This window comes from Gadus macrocephalus, chromosome 1 (assembly GCF_031168955.1).
Source record: "Gadus macrocephalus chromosome 1, ASM3116895v1".
Classification (NCBI taxonomy): domain Eukaryota; kingdom Metazoa; phylum Chordata; class Actinopteri; order Gadiformes; family Gadidae; genus Gadus; species Gadus macrocephalus.
The window spans coordinates 7,890,835-7,903,635 of record NC_082382.1 but is presented as its reverse complement, the minus strand read 5'-3'; the positions used below and the strand labels follow the sequence as shown (position 1 = coordinate 7,903,635).

The 12,801-nt window shown below is 57.3% G+C and overlaps 1 protein-coding gene across 3 annotated transcripts in view; it reads left to right on the top strand.

The window, feature by feature from the left end:
* Nucleotides 1–12,801, top strand: part of kmt2d (lysine (K)-specific methyltransferase 2D) — a 33,995-nt gene that overhangs the window by 10,043 nt on the left and 11,151 nt on the right. For 2 of the 3 annotated variants that reach the window (XM_060064596.1, XM_060064578.1), the window contains exons 24-42: nucleotides 10–145; nucleotides 270–356; nucleotides 454–531; nucleotides 629–787; nucleotides 1,005–1,074; nucleotides 1,177–1,415; nucleotides 1,513–1,586; nucleotides 2,047–2,097; nucleotides 2,204–4,402; nucleotides 4,950–5,102; nucleotides 5,202–5,341; nucleotides 5,609–7,416; nucleotides 7,531–7,654; nucleotides 8,576–8,660; nucleotides 8,742–8,808; nucleotides 8,901–9,133; nucleotides 9,307–12,222; nucleotides 12,325–12,474; nucleotides 12,564–12,728. In XM_060064596.1, the coding sequence (XP_059920579.1) occupies nucleotides 10–145; nucleotides 270–356; nucleotides 454–531; nucleotides 629–787; nucleotides 1,005–1,074; nucleotides 1,177–1,415; nucleotides 1,513–1,586; nucleotides 2,047–2,097; nucleotides 2,204–4,402; nucleotides 4,950–5,102; nucleotides 5,202–5,341; nucleotides 5,609–7,416; nucleotides 7,531–7,654; nucleotides 8,576–8,660; nucleotides 8,742–8,808; nucleotides 8,901–9,133; nucleotides 9,307–12,222; nucleotides 12,325–12,474; nucleotides 12,564–12,728 (8,934 nt within the window). The remainder of the gene's footprint in view (nucleotides 1–9; nucleotides 146–269; nucleotides 357–453; nucleotides 532–628; nucleotides 788–1,004; nucleotides 1,075–1,176; nucleotides 1,416–1,512; nucleotides 1,587–2,046; nucleotides 2,098–2,203; nucleotides 4,403–4,949; nucleotides 5,103–5,201; nucleotides 5,342–5,608; nucleotides 7,417–7,530; nucleotides 7,655–8,575; nucleotides 8,661–8,741; nucleotides 8,809–8,900; nucleotides 9,134–9,306; nucleotides 12,223–12,324; nucleotides 12,475–12,563; nucleotides 12,729–12,801) is intronic. The other variant, XM_060064585.1, reaches the window with a different exon arrangement.

Sequence of the window (12,801 nt, the reverse complement as noted above, 5' to 3'; positions counted from 1 at the left end):
CTATAACAGGAGGCGTTCTTTGGCAAGACACTCATTGACATGAGTAAGAAGGCGGTGGTGATACCTCCGGTCCAGAGGCCAGGAATGTGCCCTTCTCGACCCCCGGAGCCGGCCTTACCCGGCCTCATCCCTCCAGTCCAAGAGGGTCAGTGCCCCTGATTATAACATGTCGTAATCAAGGGTGCGTCTGTCAATTTGAGTTGTATCAAACTGCTGCTTGCTAGTTTGGGCTGACGTCGGTGGTCTTTTTATTTGGTTCCCCCCCTCAGCTGAAGCCCAGCACGGGATGACCGAGGCGACTCTGCCTCTCAAGCGCGAGGTGGTGGACACACCCCTGACTCAGGGAGAGGGAGCAAGTGAGTGAGGCCTCTGCCGGCAGCCGTCTTATCCAGGAGTGGTGTTTTTATAACCGCGGGAGTGAGGATTAGCGCTTGACTAACCGTGTCTTTCCAGGAGTTTCTACGCCTTCCTCGTCGATGAAGGACCAGGCCTCCTCCGATCCTCACGGCTCCGATGCAGAGAAAAGTGACGGTGAGTAGGGGCGTACATTGGTGTCTTGGTGGAGCTGTTGGAAGTCTTTGAGGTCGTGGTCGTCTCCACTGGGAATAACGTTTGTTTCATGCGCCAGGTCTTCCTCAAGGCATGGAGAGCCAAGATTCGGAGCAGTTCTTCCGCAGGGTGCTGGGGGTGTCCGATGGCTCCACTCTGGAGGGCATGAAGCCCATCTTAGAGGGCAGTAAAGGAGAGCTCAACCGCAACGCGTTGCAACAGAGACCTCTCCTCTCAGGTGTGCAGAGCGATGCAATACAGTGTTACACCACAAACCCTGAGAATGTATTATTTTAACAAAATGTATTTATTTGATTGATTTATCATGTTGATATTATTATCCCTAGTAAATTATATTGCACTAAGAATGTATTTATCTATTTACGTCAAATAAAACCAAGATTGTTTTCATGTTGGGAGTTTTAAGCTTGAACTTGGTTTCTGAAATCTCCCAGGTTCCCTGCCCTCAGCTGGAGTGATGGACACCTTCCCCGGCCTTGCCCAGTCTCCATTCTTTGACATGCGGTACTTATCACTCCTTAAACTCCCACGTGTTTATCCTGAAAAGAAGACATTGGATCCTCATCCTTAAAACCATCCTCCCTAATCTTTGTCTATTGTCACTAGGGACCGTGGGGGGCTCTTCAGTCCAGACGGTGGAGAGGAAAGCCCCTGGGCCACGCCCTCGACTCCGGCCACCCCTTCCACGCCCCCCACCCCCACCGAGGTAGAGGGCGACGGGCTCTCCTACAACCAGCGCAGCCTCCAGCGCTGGGAGAAGGACGAGGAGCTGGGGGAGCTGTCCACCATCTCCCCCGTGCTCTACGCCAACACCAACTTCCCCACGCTCAAGCAGGACTACCCAGGTGAGCTGGAATGAGGGAAAGCAGCAGTAGCCAAAGGACGATGCTTCTGTAGAACGATGGATCACCCCAGCTTCTGTGTCGTTTATTCCCGCCGCAGACTGGGCGAGTCGCTGCAAGCAGATCATGAAGATCTGGAGGAAGGTCTCTGCGGCCGACAAGGTTCCATTTCTGGTAGGTGGTCATTTCCCAGGACGGTCTACTAGCTGTTCGTCATCTCATCTCATCTTCAACCGTTAACTTGGGTGGGGTCGCGGGGGCAGCAGCTCTAGCAGGGTGGCCCTGACTTCCCTTTCCTATTCCTAGATATTGTACCAGTAAATAATTATGGAATGAGCGTGACAAATTATGCAGATAGGAAATTCATCTACTCATCCTGATGAGAATTGTTTTGGAAATAGGTTACATGACAAATGGAAAACTATTCCATTTGTCATGTTCTTTTTATCCACAGAAAGCTGATGTCCTAGGAAAATGAAATAAAGTCATGGTGTTTTATTTAAAGGATGGTATTTTTCTCCAATCCTCAATTCCCCTCTTTACGTGATTCGAAATATGACCATTGAAGATCATTTGTAGTTAATGTTTGTAACTCTTTTGGCTGCTTGACCTTGTTGTGGTTTTTGTCTTCTAGCAAAAGGCCAAAGATAACCGAGCATCTCAGCGCATCAACAAGGCACAGAAGGTACGGTACAGCCGACCACTGATGGAAACAATAAGCAGCACGCATGCTACTCCCGGGCAATGTTGGCTCGCTTGTTCTCTGAACTCTCACTTGTTGCTCCATAAAGCAGGCGGAGAGCCAGGTGTGCCGGCCAATCAAGACAGAACCAGGACGAGTGAAGGGCGAGCGGCCAAGCCTCCACCTCCAGATCCCTCCCCCCTCGGGCTCCGCCTCCACCCCGTCCCAGCCCAGCTCCGCGGAGAGCCCCTTCCCTTTCCCTCCGAGCCACGGCTCCTCTTCCGCCTTTTTCCCGGACGGGCCCCCGAAGACCCCGGGCTCTGCCGAGATCCGGACGGATCCGTTTGCCAAGCTCCCTCCTCAGTCCCCGCGCGCCCACTCCCAGCCCTCCACCCCCTTCTCCCAGGCCGGGACCAGCCCCTCGCAGGCCAACTCCTCAGGTTACCCTCCTCCTGGCCCGCACGGTCCACCTCAGGGACGGCCGGCCCCCGGCCCCTTCGACATGCAACCAGGCGCCCCTGGCACTCCCCGGCGGGCCCAGCAGGTAGATCCCTATTTCAGATCGCAATTGCAGCAGCAGCATCAGCAGCTGCAGCAGCAGCAGCAACATCAGCAGCAGAGTCAACAGCTTCAGATGCAACAAGGCTCTCTGGAGTCCTTAGGACCTCCGCAAAGTCCTCATTCAAGGGCTGGTGGACCCGGGGAGCCGCTCTTCTCTCCTCCGCACACTCCCCACTATGGGGATCCCTTCCGATGCCAGCAGGGGATGGGCCGCCCGGAATATGGCTCATCTTCCTCCCCTTCGGCGATGGCCGCCTCACCTTCGGGCCCGGGGCAGTACCGGGCTGATATGAACGCGCCTTCACCCCGCTCCTCCTCGATGGGGCGGATCGATTTGGCCACGGGCTCCCCTGCAGGAATTCTGGAGTCCGGTGATGGTTTGTTTAAGGCCCCGCTGATGCCACGGATGCACCCAGGGGAAGGCGGGCCGCTCCATCCCGGAGCTTCCCCCAATCACCCCTCAGAGGCCTACAGGCAGTCCCCCTCCAACCCCTTCTCCGACCCCTACGGCCAGCCTCCCCTCACTCCAAGACCTCAGTCGGGAGACGGCTGCTCCCCTGTGCCCCAAAGGCACGCCGTGGCCCAACACGAGACCTGCCCCCGGGTGCCGTCGAGCCCTCAGTCCCAAGGCAGCGCCCCGTCGCCCCTCACCCCCGGGGGCCTGTCAAACGACACCTTCTCAGTCCAGTCTCCTGGCGCCAATCGCTTCCAGTCTCCCGAAACTTACTCCCGACCGCCGTCTCGGCCCCAATCCAGAGACCCTTTTGCCGCCCTCCACAAGCCCCCGCGGCCCGCCTCCGCCGCCCCCGACGGCGCGCCGAGCTACAGAGGTTCCCCTCACCCTAACCAGCCGCCCCCCGCATCCCCCACCTCCAACCCCAACGGGGATCACATCTCCGGGAACACCTCGGCACCCCCTCCTTTTAGCCGCAGCCTTAGCACCTCCACCTACCAGATGACCCAGCAGCAGGCTCAGATGACCCAGCAACAGGCTCAGATGACCCAGCAGCAGGCTCAGATGACCCAGCAGCAGCAAGCTCAGATGACCCAGCAGCAGCAGGCTCAGATGACCCAGCAGCAGCAGGCTCAGATGACCCAGCAGCAGCAGGCTCAGATGACCCAGCAGCAGCAGGCTCAGATGACCCAGCAGCAGCAGGCTCAGATGTCCCAGCAACAGGCTCAGATGTCCCAGCAACAACAGGCTCAGCTGTCCCAGCAACAACAGGCTCAGCTGTCCCAGCAGCAGCAGGCTCAGCTGTCCCAGCAGCAGCAGGCTCAGCTGTCCCAGCAGCAGCAGGCTCAGCTGTCCCAGCAGCAGCAGGCTCAGCTGTCCCAGCAGCAGCAGGCTCAGCTGTCCCAGCAGCAGGCTCAGCTGTCCCAGCAGCAGGCTCAGCTGTCCCAGCAGCAGCAGGTTCTGATGTCCCAGCAACAGGCTCAGATGTCCCAGCAGCAGGCTCAGATGACCCAGCAGCAGCAGGCTCAGATGTCCCAGCAGCAGGCTCAGATGTCCCAGCAGCAGGCTCAGATGAACCAGCCTCAACTCCAGCTGCAGCAGCATGTCCAGCAGCAAGCCATGGCAGCAGATGGTTTCAACCCCAGGCTTTCTTCCGGGTCCCATGACCCAACATCTGTCCGCCCTCCGGAATCGCCCCAGCAACCAGCGCTGCCCGTGAGCCAAGACATGCCAGAGGTGCTGGATCCTGCGTTGGTGGGCCTCAGCCCATCCGAGTTGGAGAAGCATCGACAGGTACGTACACAGCATGCTGGTGTGGAAAATATCCCCGCCCATCAGTGGCAGGTAGGGATGCAGCGATTAACCGACTTCACTGTTAACCGTGGTTTAAAACCACTTGGTTTGTAACGGTAAAGGCTTAGCTACACAGATGTTTCTGTCCTCACTCTTAAAACATGGGACATTATGGTGCCTTCTTTTTCTGAGACCCGAGTTCAACATTTTATTAAGGTTGCCATCACAGGGAAACTGAGTCGTTACATTGGTGCACCAGCTCAAAATACTTTGCGGATGTGTTACATGCTTCATGTCACAAGAGTGAAATGAGTGTTTGAGGGGAGCTGTGTATTATTCAGTGCTAATTACTTAATCTACGCAAAGAAGCAACTGTTGAAAACCAAAGCCAACAAAATAAGTGTTAACAGCTTTGATAAATGAATGCATAATAATCGTCAAACTGTGATTTGTCCCTTCGACTATTATCTTGCCATAAAAATGTATAATGACGGCATGCCTAGTTCTGGGTTATGTTCTAAACCATTGCTTGTGTTTTGACCTCCAGCGGCAGAAACTGCGAGATTTCTTAATCAAGCAACAAGTCCTAAGGGGCGTGCGGCACGCGAAGCCGGCTGCTGCTCCCTCCAGCAACCCCGCCGCTGGCTGGCATGGAGGAGACCTGGCACAGTCCCACAAGGCTCCACCGCCTTATCCACAGGTAATACAGCAAGTTCAACACATGGAACAATAGGATCAGTCGTGTTGCAGCCGTCAGGCTTTGGTGCTTTGGCTAACGAATCCACCCACTCTTCTGAAGGACCGTGTGGCTGCTGCTATATCCGGACCCCAGGCTGCTATGGCCAGGAAGATGCCAATGGCTATTGGGGGCATGGAGGAAAAGCTCCTCTGCCCACAAGCTCTGGAGACCCCTGGCGTTTTGGATCCCAATGCAATGAGGTACAGTGGCACTTGTTCACAACGTGCGGTTGGGTCAATGGGGACTTGTTCGATGCTGTCTAATATGTGGAAACCTTGCTTCCAGTAATCGGTTACATGTTAGCGAATAACATTGTTCACCTATCATCTCTGATCTGCATGCTTTTTGATGAAAACTGAAAATTACTTTTAAATGATTAACTGTTCATCCCCATTTGAGTAGATGCCTGTGTCAAATATCTATATCTAAAGATTTCTACACTTTTTTTTTTTTTTTTTTTTTATCAGACAACCCGGACCCGGCAACCCTCAAGCCATGTATGGCCGTCCCCCGTTCCCTCCTCAGTGGCAGGGTCAGGCGTCCGGCCCCCGGAGGTTCCCACCGCCTGGCATGGACTCCATGCCCCCCCGGCATCACCTCAACCCTGCCGTCAATATGCAGGCCATGCAGGGGATGGTGAACCCCCGTGGCATGATGGCCGGGCCCGGAGAGGCCATGCAGCCAATGGGGCAGGGACCCCCACCGCAGTTCATCGAGTTAAGGCACAACGCTCAGAGGTTGCCCCTCGGACCCCATTTCATGCTCAGAGGGCCACAGGCCAGACCCCGTCTCTGCCCTCCCCAACAGGACCTCGCAGCGCCTTATGTGCCGCAACATACCATGCAGGTCGACCGGGCCGGCGACTCACAGATGGGGCTGCAGCAGGGAGGACTATCGATGTTGATGCCCACTTGCCCTGCAACGCAACAAGGCCAGCATCCGCAACAAACAATCGCTCACCCGTCCAACCATCCTGGATCACAGCAACAGCAGCAACAACCGCAGCAACAACAACAGCAACAACAGCAACAACAGCAGCAGCAGCATCATCCTCCACAGCCTAGCATAGGGCCTCAGGTTGACCCGAGCGTCGACCTGCCTGAACCTGACCTGGAGGGCCTTTCGGACGCCCCTGGGGATGGCGGTGTGGAGGACGACGACTTGGCCCTCGACCTGGACCCTGACAAAGGAGATGACGACCTGGGTAACCTTGACAATCTAGAAACCAATGACCCACACCTTGACGATCTGCTGAACAGTGACGAGTTTGATCTGCTGGCCTACACTGACCCCGAGCTAGACCAAGGAGACCCGAAGGACGTGTTCTCGGACCAGCTCCGCTTGGTGGAGGCGGAGAGCGAGGCGCCTACTGCCTCTGGCTCTGCTGACATCAAGGTGGAGCAGAAACCCAAGCTGGAGCCTGGACAGGTTTCAGATACGTCGGCCTCATCAGCTCTTCACGCTCCCCCCTCAGAGACGGCCAGCACCTCCAAAATCAAAATGGAGGACCGAGGCCTAATGGACGGACAGATGGTCATCAAAGACGAGATGGGAGAGGCCGTATCCATGTTACTGGGTGGAACGGGTGCATCAGGCAAGCAAACACAACCGCAGGCTCCGTCTGCCTCTCTCAGCTCTGTTCGCTTAGGGGGAATATCCTACCCTCTCCCGGGTCAAGGCGATCCCCTCTCATTCCCTCCGTCCACCCCACACCCAGACCTGGGGGCGGACCCACTGGGGCTGCCCGATGTCGGGGGTCACACCTCTCCTTCTGTTGACATGGCCAAGGTAGAGAGCTCTTTAGACGGGGAGTTGCCTCTTCTCATACAGGATCTACTGGAGCATGAGAAGAAGGAGCAGCAAAAGCAGCAACAGCAGCAGCAGCAGCAACAACAGCAACAGCAGCAGCAGCTCAGCTCCATGCACCAGGCAGGCATGCCCAGCCACATGCAGGGCATGCCCGGTCAACAGCCCAACCCGCAGGCCCCTCCTGGCGCCCTGATGCTGCAGCAGCACCACCACCGTCCACCTCCCCAAGTCATGATGGGCCAGCCGGGAATGGGCCCGCGGCCCATGCACGCCATGCAGCCCCAGCACCAGCAGCAGAGGTTCATGGGACCGGGAATGGCTCCTCCACCTCACATGGCTCAGCAGCAGGCCATGATGAGGCTGGGTCAGCCTGGGGGCATGCACCCCGGGATGAATCACCAACCACAACAGCAACCCCAGATGGGCAAACAGCCCCCCATGGCCAATAACTTCTTCCCAAACAAAGGTAGTTCATGTAGTCTTGGCATCTAACACATTTTATTATATGGCATCTGAGCCAATTTATTATATGACCTTTATTTATATATTTTCTTATCATGCTTTCTGTTTGGCCCCACAGATTTGGATACATTTGCTTCAGATGACAACATGGATCCCATTGCAAAAGCCAAGATGGTGGCGCTAAAGGGCATCAAGAGAGTGTTGGCACAAGATCCACTCGGTGTCCCACCTGGGATTAACAGGTACTTTATGTGTTGAATTGATTCTTCTTAAAACAAGCTTGTCTTTTGAAAGTGTAAGATTAGATTTAAAATTAGATTTCACAGCTTTGAATCATAAAATGTTAATGCGGGAATGATCGCTGGCAATGATTGCCAGCAAGGTGGTAGAAAGGCATCTCCTAACGATCCTGCTGAAATGCTTAATAATAATAATAATAATAAAAATAAAAGTTTGATTTTATATAGCGCCTTCCAGGATACTCGAGGTCGTTTCACAAGAGTGGGAGGTGAGGGTGTATGTGTAGGCAAGTGAGTGAGAGTGCAAAATACGCAAGGCGGTCGGTGGGGTCGTGAGTCAGAGACCATAGGCCTCAGAGAAAAGGTGTGCTTTCTTGTACTTTTTGAGTCTCCATGGAAGGGGCACAGCGGATGTGGGGGGAGAGCTGGTTCCACAGAGTGGGGGCGGACACGCACAAGGCCCTATCCCCAAAGGTCCTCAGTCTCGTGCGGGGAATTGCCAGCTTGTCCTCGTCAGAGGACCCGATGGACCGCGGGGGGGGTGTAGGCGTGGGGGCGGTCAGAGAGGTAACGGGGGGGCCAGAGCGTGAAGGGACTTTGAACAGAATGCAGAACTTGACTGGTAACCAGTGGAGCAGCATCGGGGTGGGGGTGATGTGCTGCCAGGGCCGAGTGCCGGTTAAGACCCCGGCAGCTGGGTCCTGCCCATACTGCAGTCTGTCCAGGGTTTGGAGGGGAGACCGGTGAGTATGGCGTCGCAGTAGTCCGGGCGGGTAGAACTGAAGCAGCGGATCAGGGCTTCGGTAGCTGGGTCTGAGGGTGAGGGGTCGGAGTCGTGCGATGTTCTTCGGGTGGTAGAATGCAGATCTTAAGCCCTGTCTTCATCTAATCATAGATATCTTTTTGGTTTTGGTTTCTCCTTAGACAACAAGTGTCTCTGCTGGCCCAGAGGTTGGCCTCTGCCCCAGGAGCCGATCAACTTGGGCAGGCTGTCCCGGGATCATCCAAGGTAAGCATCAAGTTAGCATAAAAAAGGAATGGTCGTTTTGTGCTGGATGTATTTCTAATATATATGTATTGTGTTTTCTAGGAAGGAGAAACCAGTACGGCTCTCCAGACACGACCCAATCCCCCGCAGTTTACTCAAGGAATAATCAGTAAGTTGGTCTCCTCTCCCCACCACGTTCTGAACGGGCGCTCTGACGGAGACATCCCGAGCGTGTCATGTTAACGCTGTGGCCCGTTCCAGATGACGCCGAGCAGCAGCAGTACGAGGAGTGGCTCATCCACACCCAGCAGCTGCTCCAGATGCAGTTGAAGTTCTTGGAAGAACAGATCGGCGCTCACCGGAAGTCCCGCAAGGCCCTCTGCGCCAAGCAGCGCACGGCCAAGAAGGCCGGGAGGGAGTTTGCCGAGACCGACGCAGAGAAACTCAAACTGGTGACCGAAGAACAGAGCAAGATCCAGAAGCAGCTGGACCAGGTATTAAGAGTTGGGAGTGGGCGATACACTTGACCTTTCAGCCAGTGGCCCATGTGCACATTCAAACCAACCATTGTATAGTCCTTTATAATAAATGTATCTTCCGGAAGGTTTTGATTGTCTAGAAACACATCACTTTTTAAATACAATTTATCCAAAACAATGTCTCCCAGGTCCGCAAGCAGCAGAAGGAGCACACTAACCTCATCGCCGAGTACAAAAGCAAACAGCAGCAGCACCAGCAGGGCTCTGGCTTATTGAAGCCGGGCCCCTCTGCACTGGCCCCTCCTCACATGCTCTCCAAGATGCCTGGCCAGATGATGATGGGCCAGCCGCCTGGCATGATGCCCCAGGGGCAGCCCTTCATGGCCGGGGCTCCCCCCCAGAACCCCGGGGTCCTTGGTCCCCGGCCCCCGGGTCCTCCGGGCGCCCCCGCGGGCTATTTCCCCCAGGGGCCCGGGATGCAGGGCGCCGACCCTCGGCTCCTCCAAGAAAGACAGCTGCAACATCGCATGCAGCTGGCCAAACTCCAGCAGCAACAGGCGATGATGGGCCAGCACCCAATGGCACACCCAGGCCCACAGCCCGGGGTCATGCCCCATCCGGGTCAGCAGCCCGGCATGATGCCACAGGCACAACCTGGGATTATGGGGAACCAGCTCATGGCTCAACAGCAGCCAAACATTCAACAAGGGATGCCAGTGGACCAGGCCAACCAACAGGGCATGGTGCCAGTTCCCCAGGGAATGGTTGGGGGCCAGCCAGTCCCCCAGCTGCCACCGAACATGGTGCCCATGAATCAGCCTCCGGGCATGATGTCAGCTCAGCCTGGGATCATGGTGACTCAGCCCGACGGCCCATCTCAGCAGCAGCAGAGACCTCAGTTAATGATGGGTCCGCAAGGAATGGTTGTGGCTCCCGGTCACCCTGGCATCAGGGGTCCACAGGCCCAGCTTACTCTGCAACAGCAAAACATCTTAGCCCAGCGAATGATATCTCAGCAGCAGATGCAGCAGCAGCAACAGATGGCACACCGACAGCAGTCCCAAGGCCTCATCAATCAACCCAACCAAGATCAGAGGACCTCCCAACCTTCAACGCCGCAAATGTGCTCCTCCCCTTCTGCAGGAAGCATCACTCCCCAGCAACAGGGCGGTACAGAGGGTCTGCAGCAGGCCTTCCAACCAGACCCACAGAACCCAGGCCTTAAAGAAAGAGCAATGCTCACCCCAGCTCCCAGAACCCCATTACAGCAGAGTGGGCCTCCGACTGCCAGCCCAATGGTTCAACAAGGATCTACAGGGGAGCAACATATGGAATTGGCACAGCAGCAGCAGCAACAACAGCAGCAGCAAAATCCATCTTACACACTTCAGAACCAACCCGCCGGCATGGCTCCTCATGGTCCACCCCAGTCTGCTCTGGTCACCATCAAGCAGGAGCGGCAGCAGATGGATGTCTCAACTTCACAGCAGCAGCAGCAGCAACAACAGCATGCGGTTCAGAATGTCCCGCAGCAGTCCCAAGATCCCGGCCCCCTGCAGCATGACGGAATTGGCCCGGTCCAGAATGTCATGGGCCAGAACCCGGGTCCGATGCAGCCGCAGCCGGCCCTGATGGGTCATCCCAGTCCCCAGCAGCAGGCCCTCATGGCGCAGCAGCAGAAGCAACAGGCCATGATGGGCATGATGAGGGCCCAGCAGCCGGGCATGATGGTCCAGAGGCCGGGCGCGCCCCCGGGACAGATCCGCATGCCCAACATCAACATCCAGGCCATCATCGCTCAGAATCCCCAGCTCCGCAACCTCCCCCCGAACCAGCAGATCCAACACATCCACGCCATGATCGCCCAGCGCCAGCAGCAGCAGCAGCAGCAGCAGCAGCAGCAGCAGCAGCAGGGCCAGATGATGAGGATGTCCATGGCCCAGGGCCAGCCGGGTCAGATGAGGCCTCAGATGGCGCCGGGCCAGCTCCACCAGGGGGACCCACGGATGGCGGCTCCCGACGGACAGCCGATGCAGTTTGCTGCTGGGGGTAAACCCGGAGCGGTGGGTCCTCCCCAGCCGGGTGTGTCGGGACAGCAGCCCGGGATGCCCTCTCAGATCCTGCAGGGGATGATGGTCCCGGGGCAGCAGCCGCCGCCGCCGCAAGTGGGGCAGATGATGCAGCAGATGAGCCGGGCTCAGATGGCGATGGTGCGGTTGCCGATGGACCCCAGTCGTATGGTGAGGCCCATGTCTCCACACCGATCCGTCCCCAGCTCCCCTGGGGACCCCCAGCGCCACGCCATGGCTCAGGCGCTGGGCATGTGTCCGCCCGCTCCCAACCATCAACAGCAGCAAGCGCACATGGTCGCCGCCGCGGCGGGCCGAATGCCGGGTTCCCCGTCCCAAGCGGGGTCTCCAAGAGGACCCTCCTTCACGAGGATGGACGGCAGCCCCGCCACCCCCGGGACGCCGCACTCCACCCACGTTCCTTCCCCGTCGCAAGCCGAGGGCGGCGCCGGCAGAGGGAGTCCTTACAGCCAGGTCAGGGCGTCCCCGCTCCGGTCCCCCGGCGCCAAGAGCCCCCACCACTACCCAGGGCTGAAGGCAGAGCCGCACTCCTCCGCTAATGACGCGTCCCAGACCCCCTCGGTGCCCCTCAACGGGCCGCAGCAGGAGGAGCGTCTTCAGCAGCCTCTCCCGCCAAAGGCCTCGGCGGGCCACGGCCCTCAGCCCGGCGCCAGGGAGGGGGCCCTGTGCCGGATGACTCTCCAGAACATCAAGCAGGAGCCCGGGGAGACGCAGTGTGACAGCGGCTCACCGGCGGGCGCCCACCCCGGGGCGATAAAGAGGGAGGCCCCCCTGGAGCTCATGAACTGCGGCCACCCTTCTGGCTTCATCAACGCAGAGAACCGGGGCGGGGACCCGGGCACGCTGGGCCGGTCGGAAACGGGACAGCAGCTCCTCCAGAAGCTCCTGAGGACCAAGAACCACCTGGCGGCCCAGAGGCCCTCCGAGGGGATTCACAACGAGATCAACGGCCACATCAACAGCAAGCTGGCCATGCTGGAGCAGAAGCTCCAGGGAACACCGCGCAACATGGAGGTGAGCTCAGCACCACAACCTGCAGGGGGGGTCGTTTCCACTCGTATCTTGTGGGTAGGGAGAGTTTAATAATAATGATGATGTTTCTTTTGTATGTTCCAGGACCTGCAGTCCATCACTAAAAAGACTCCTCTGGCCAAGGCCAAACGTACCAATAAGCCGGGCGGGGAGCGAGGGCCCAACCCTCGGAAGAAGAACAAGAAAGAGGATGTTGGAAAGAGTGCTGAGGCCCTGATGAAACAACTGAAACAGGTGCGTGGAGTGGTGGAAATGGCTTCCTTTAAACGGCTCACTCTATTGGCCAGTGTTTAACAGACTGACTAACGATCGTCCCCCTTCAGGGCCTCTCTCTACTGCCTCTCATGGAGCCCTCCATTACCGCCAGCCTTGACCTGTTCGCGCCCTTCGGCAGCAGCTCGGCCAATGGCAAAGCCCCCCTCAAAGGCTCTTTTGGCAACGCAGTGTTGGACAACATCCCCGACTACTACTCACAGCTGCTCACCAAGGTAAAACCGTAGCACACCGGAGACAGCGTAGCACACCGTAGCACACCGTAGCACACCGTAGCACACCGTAGCA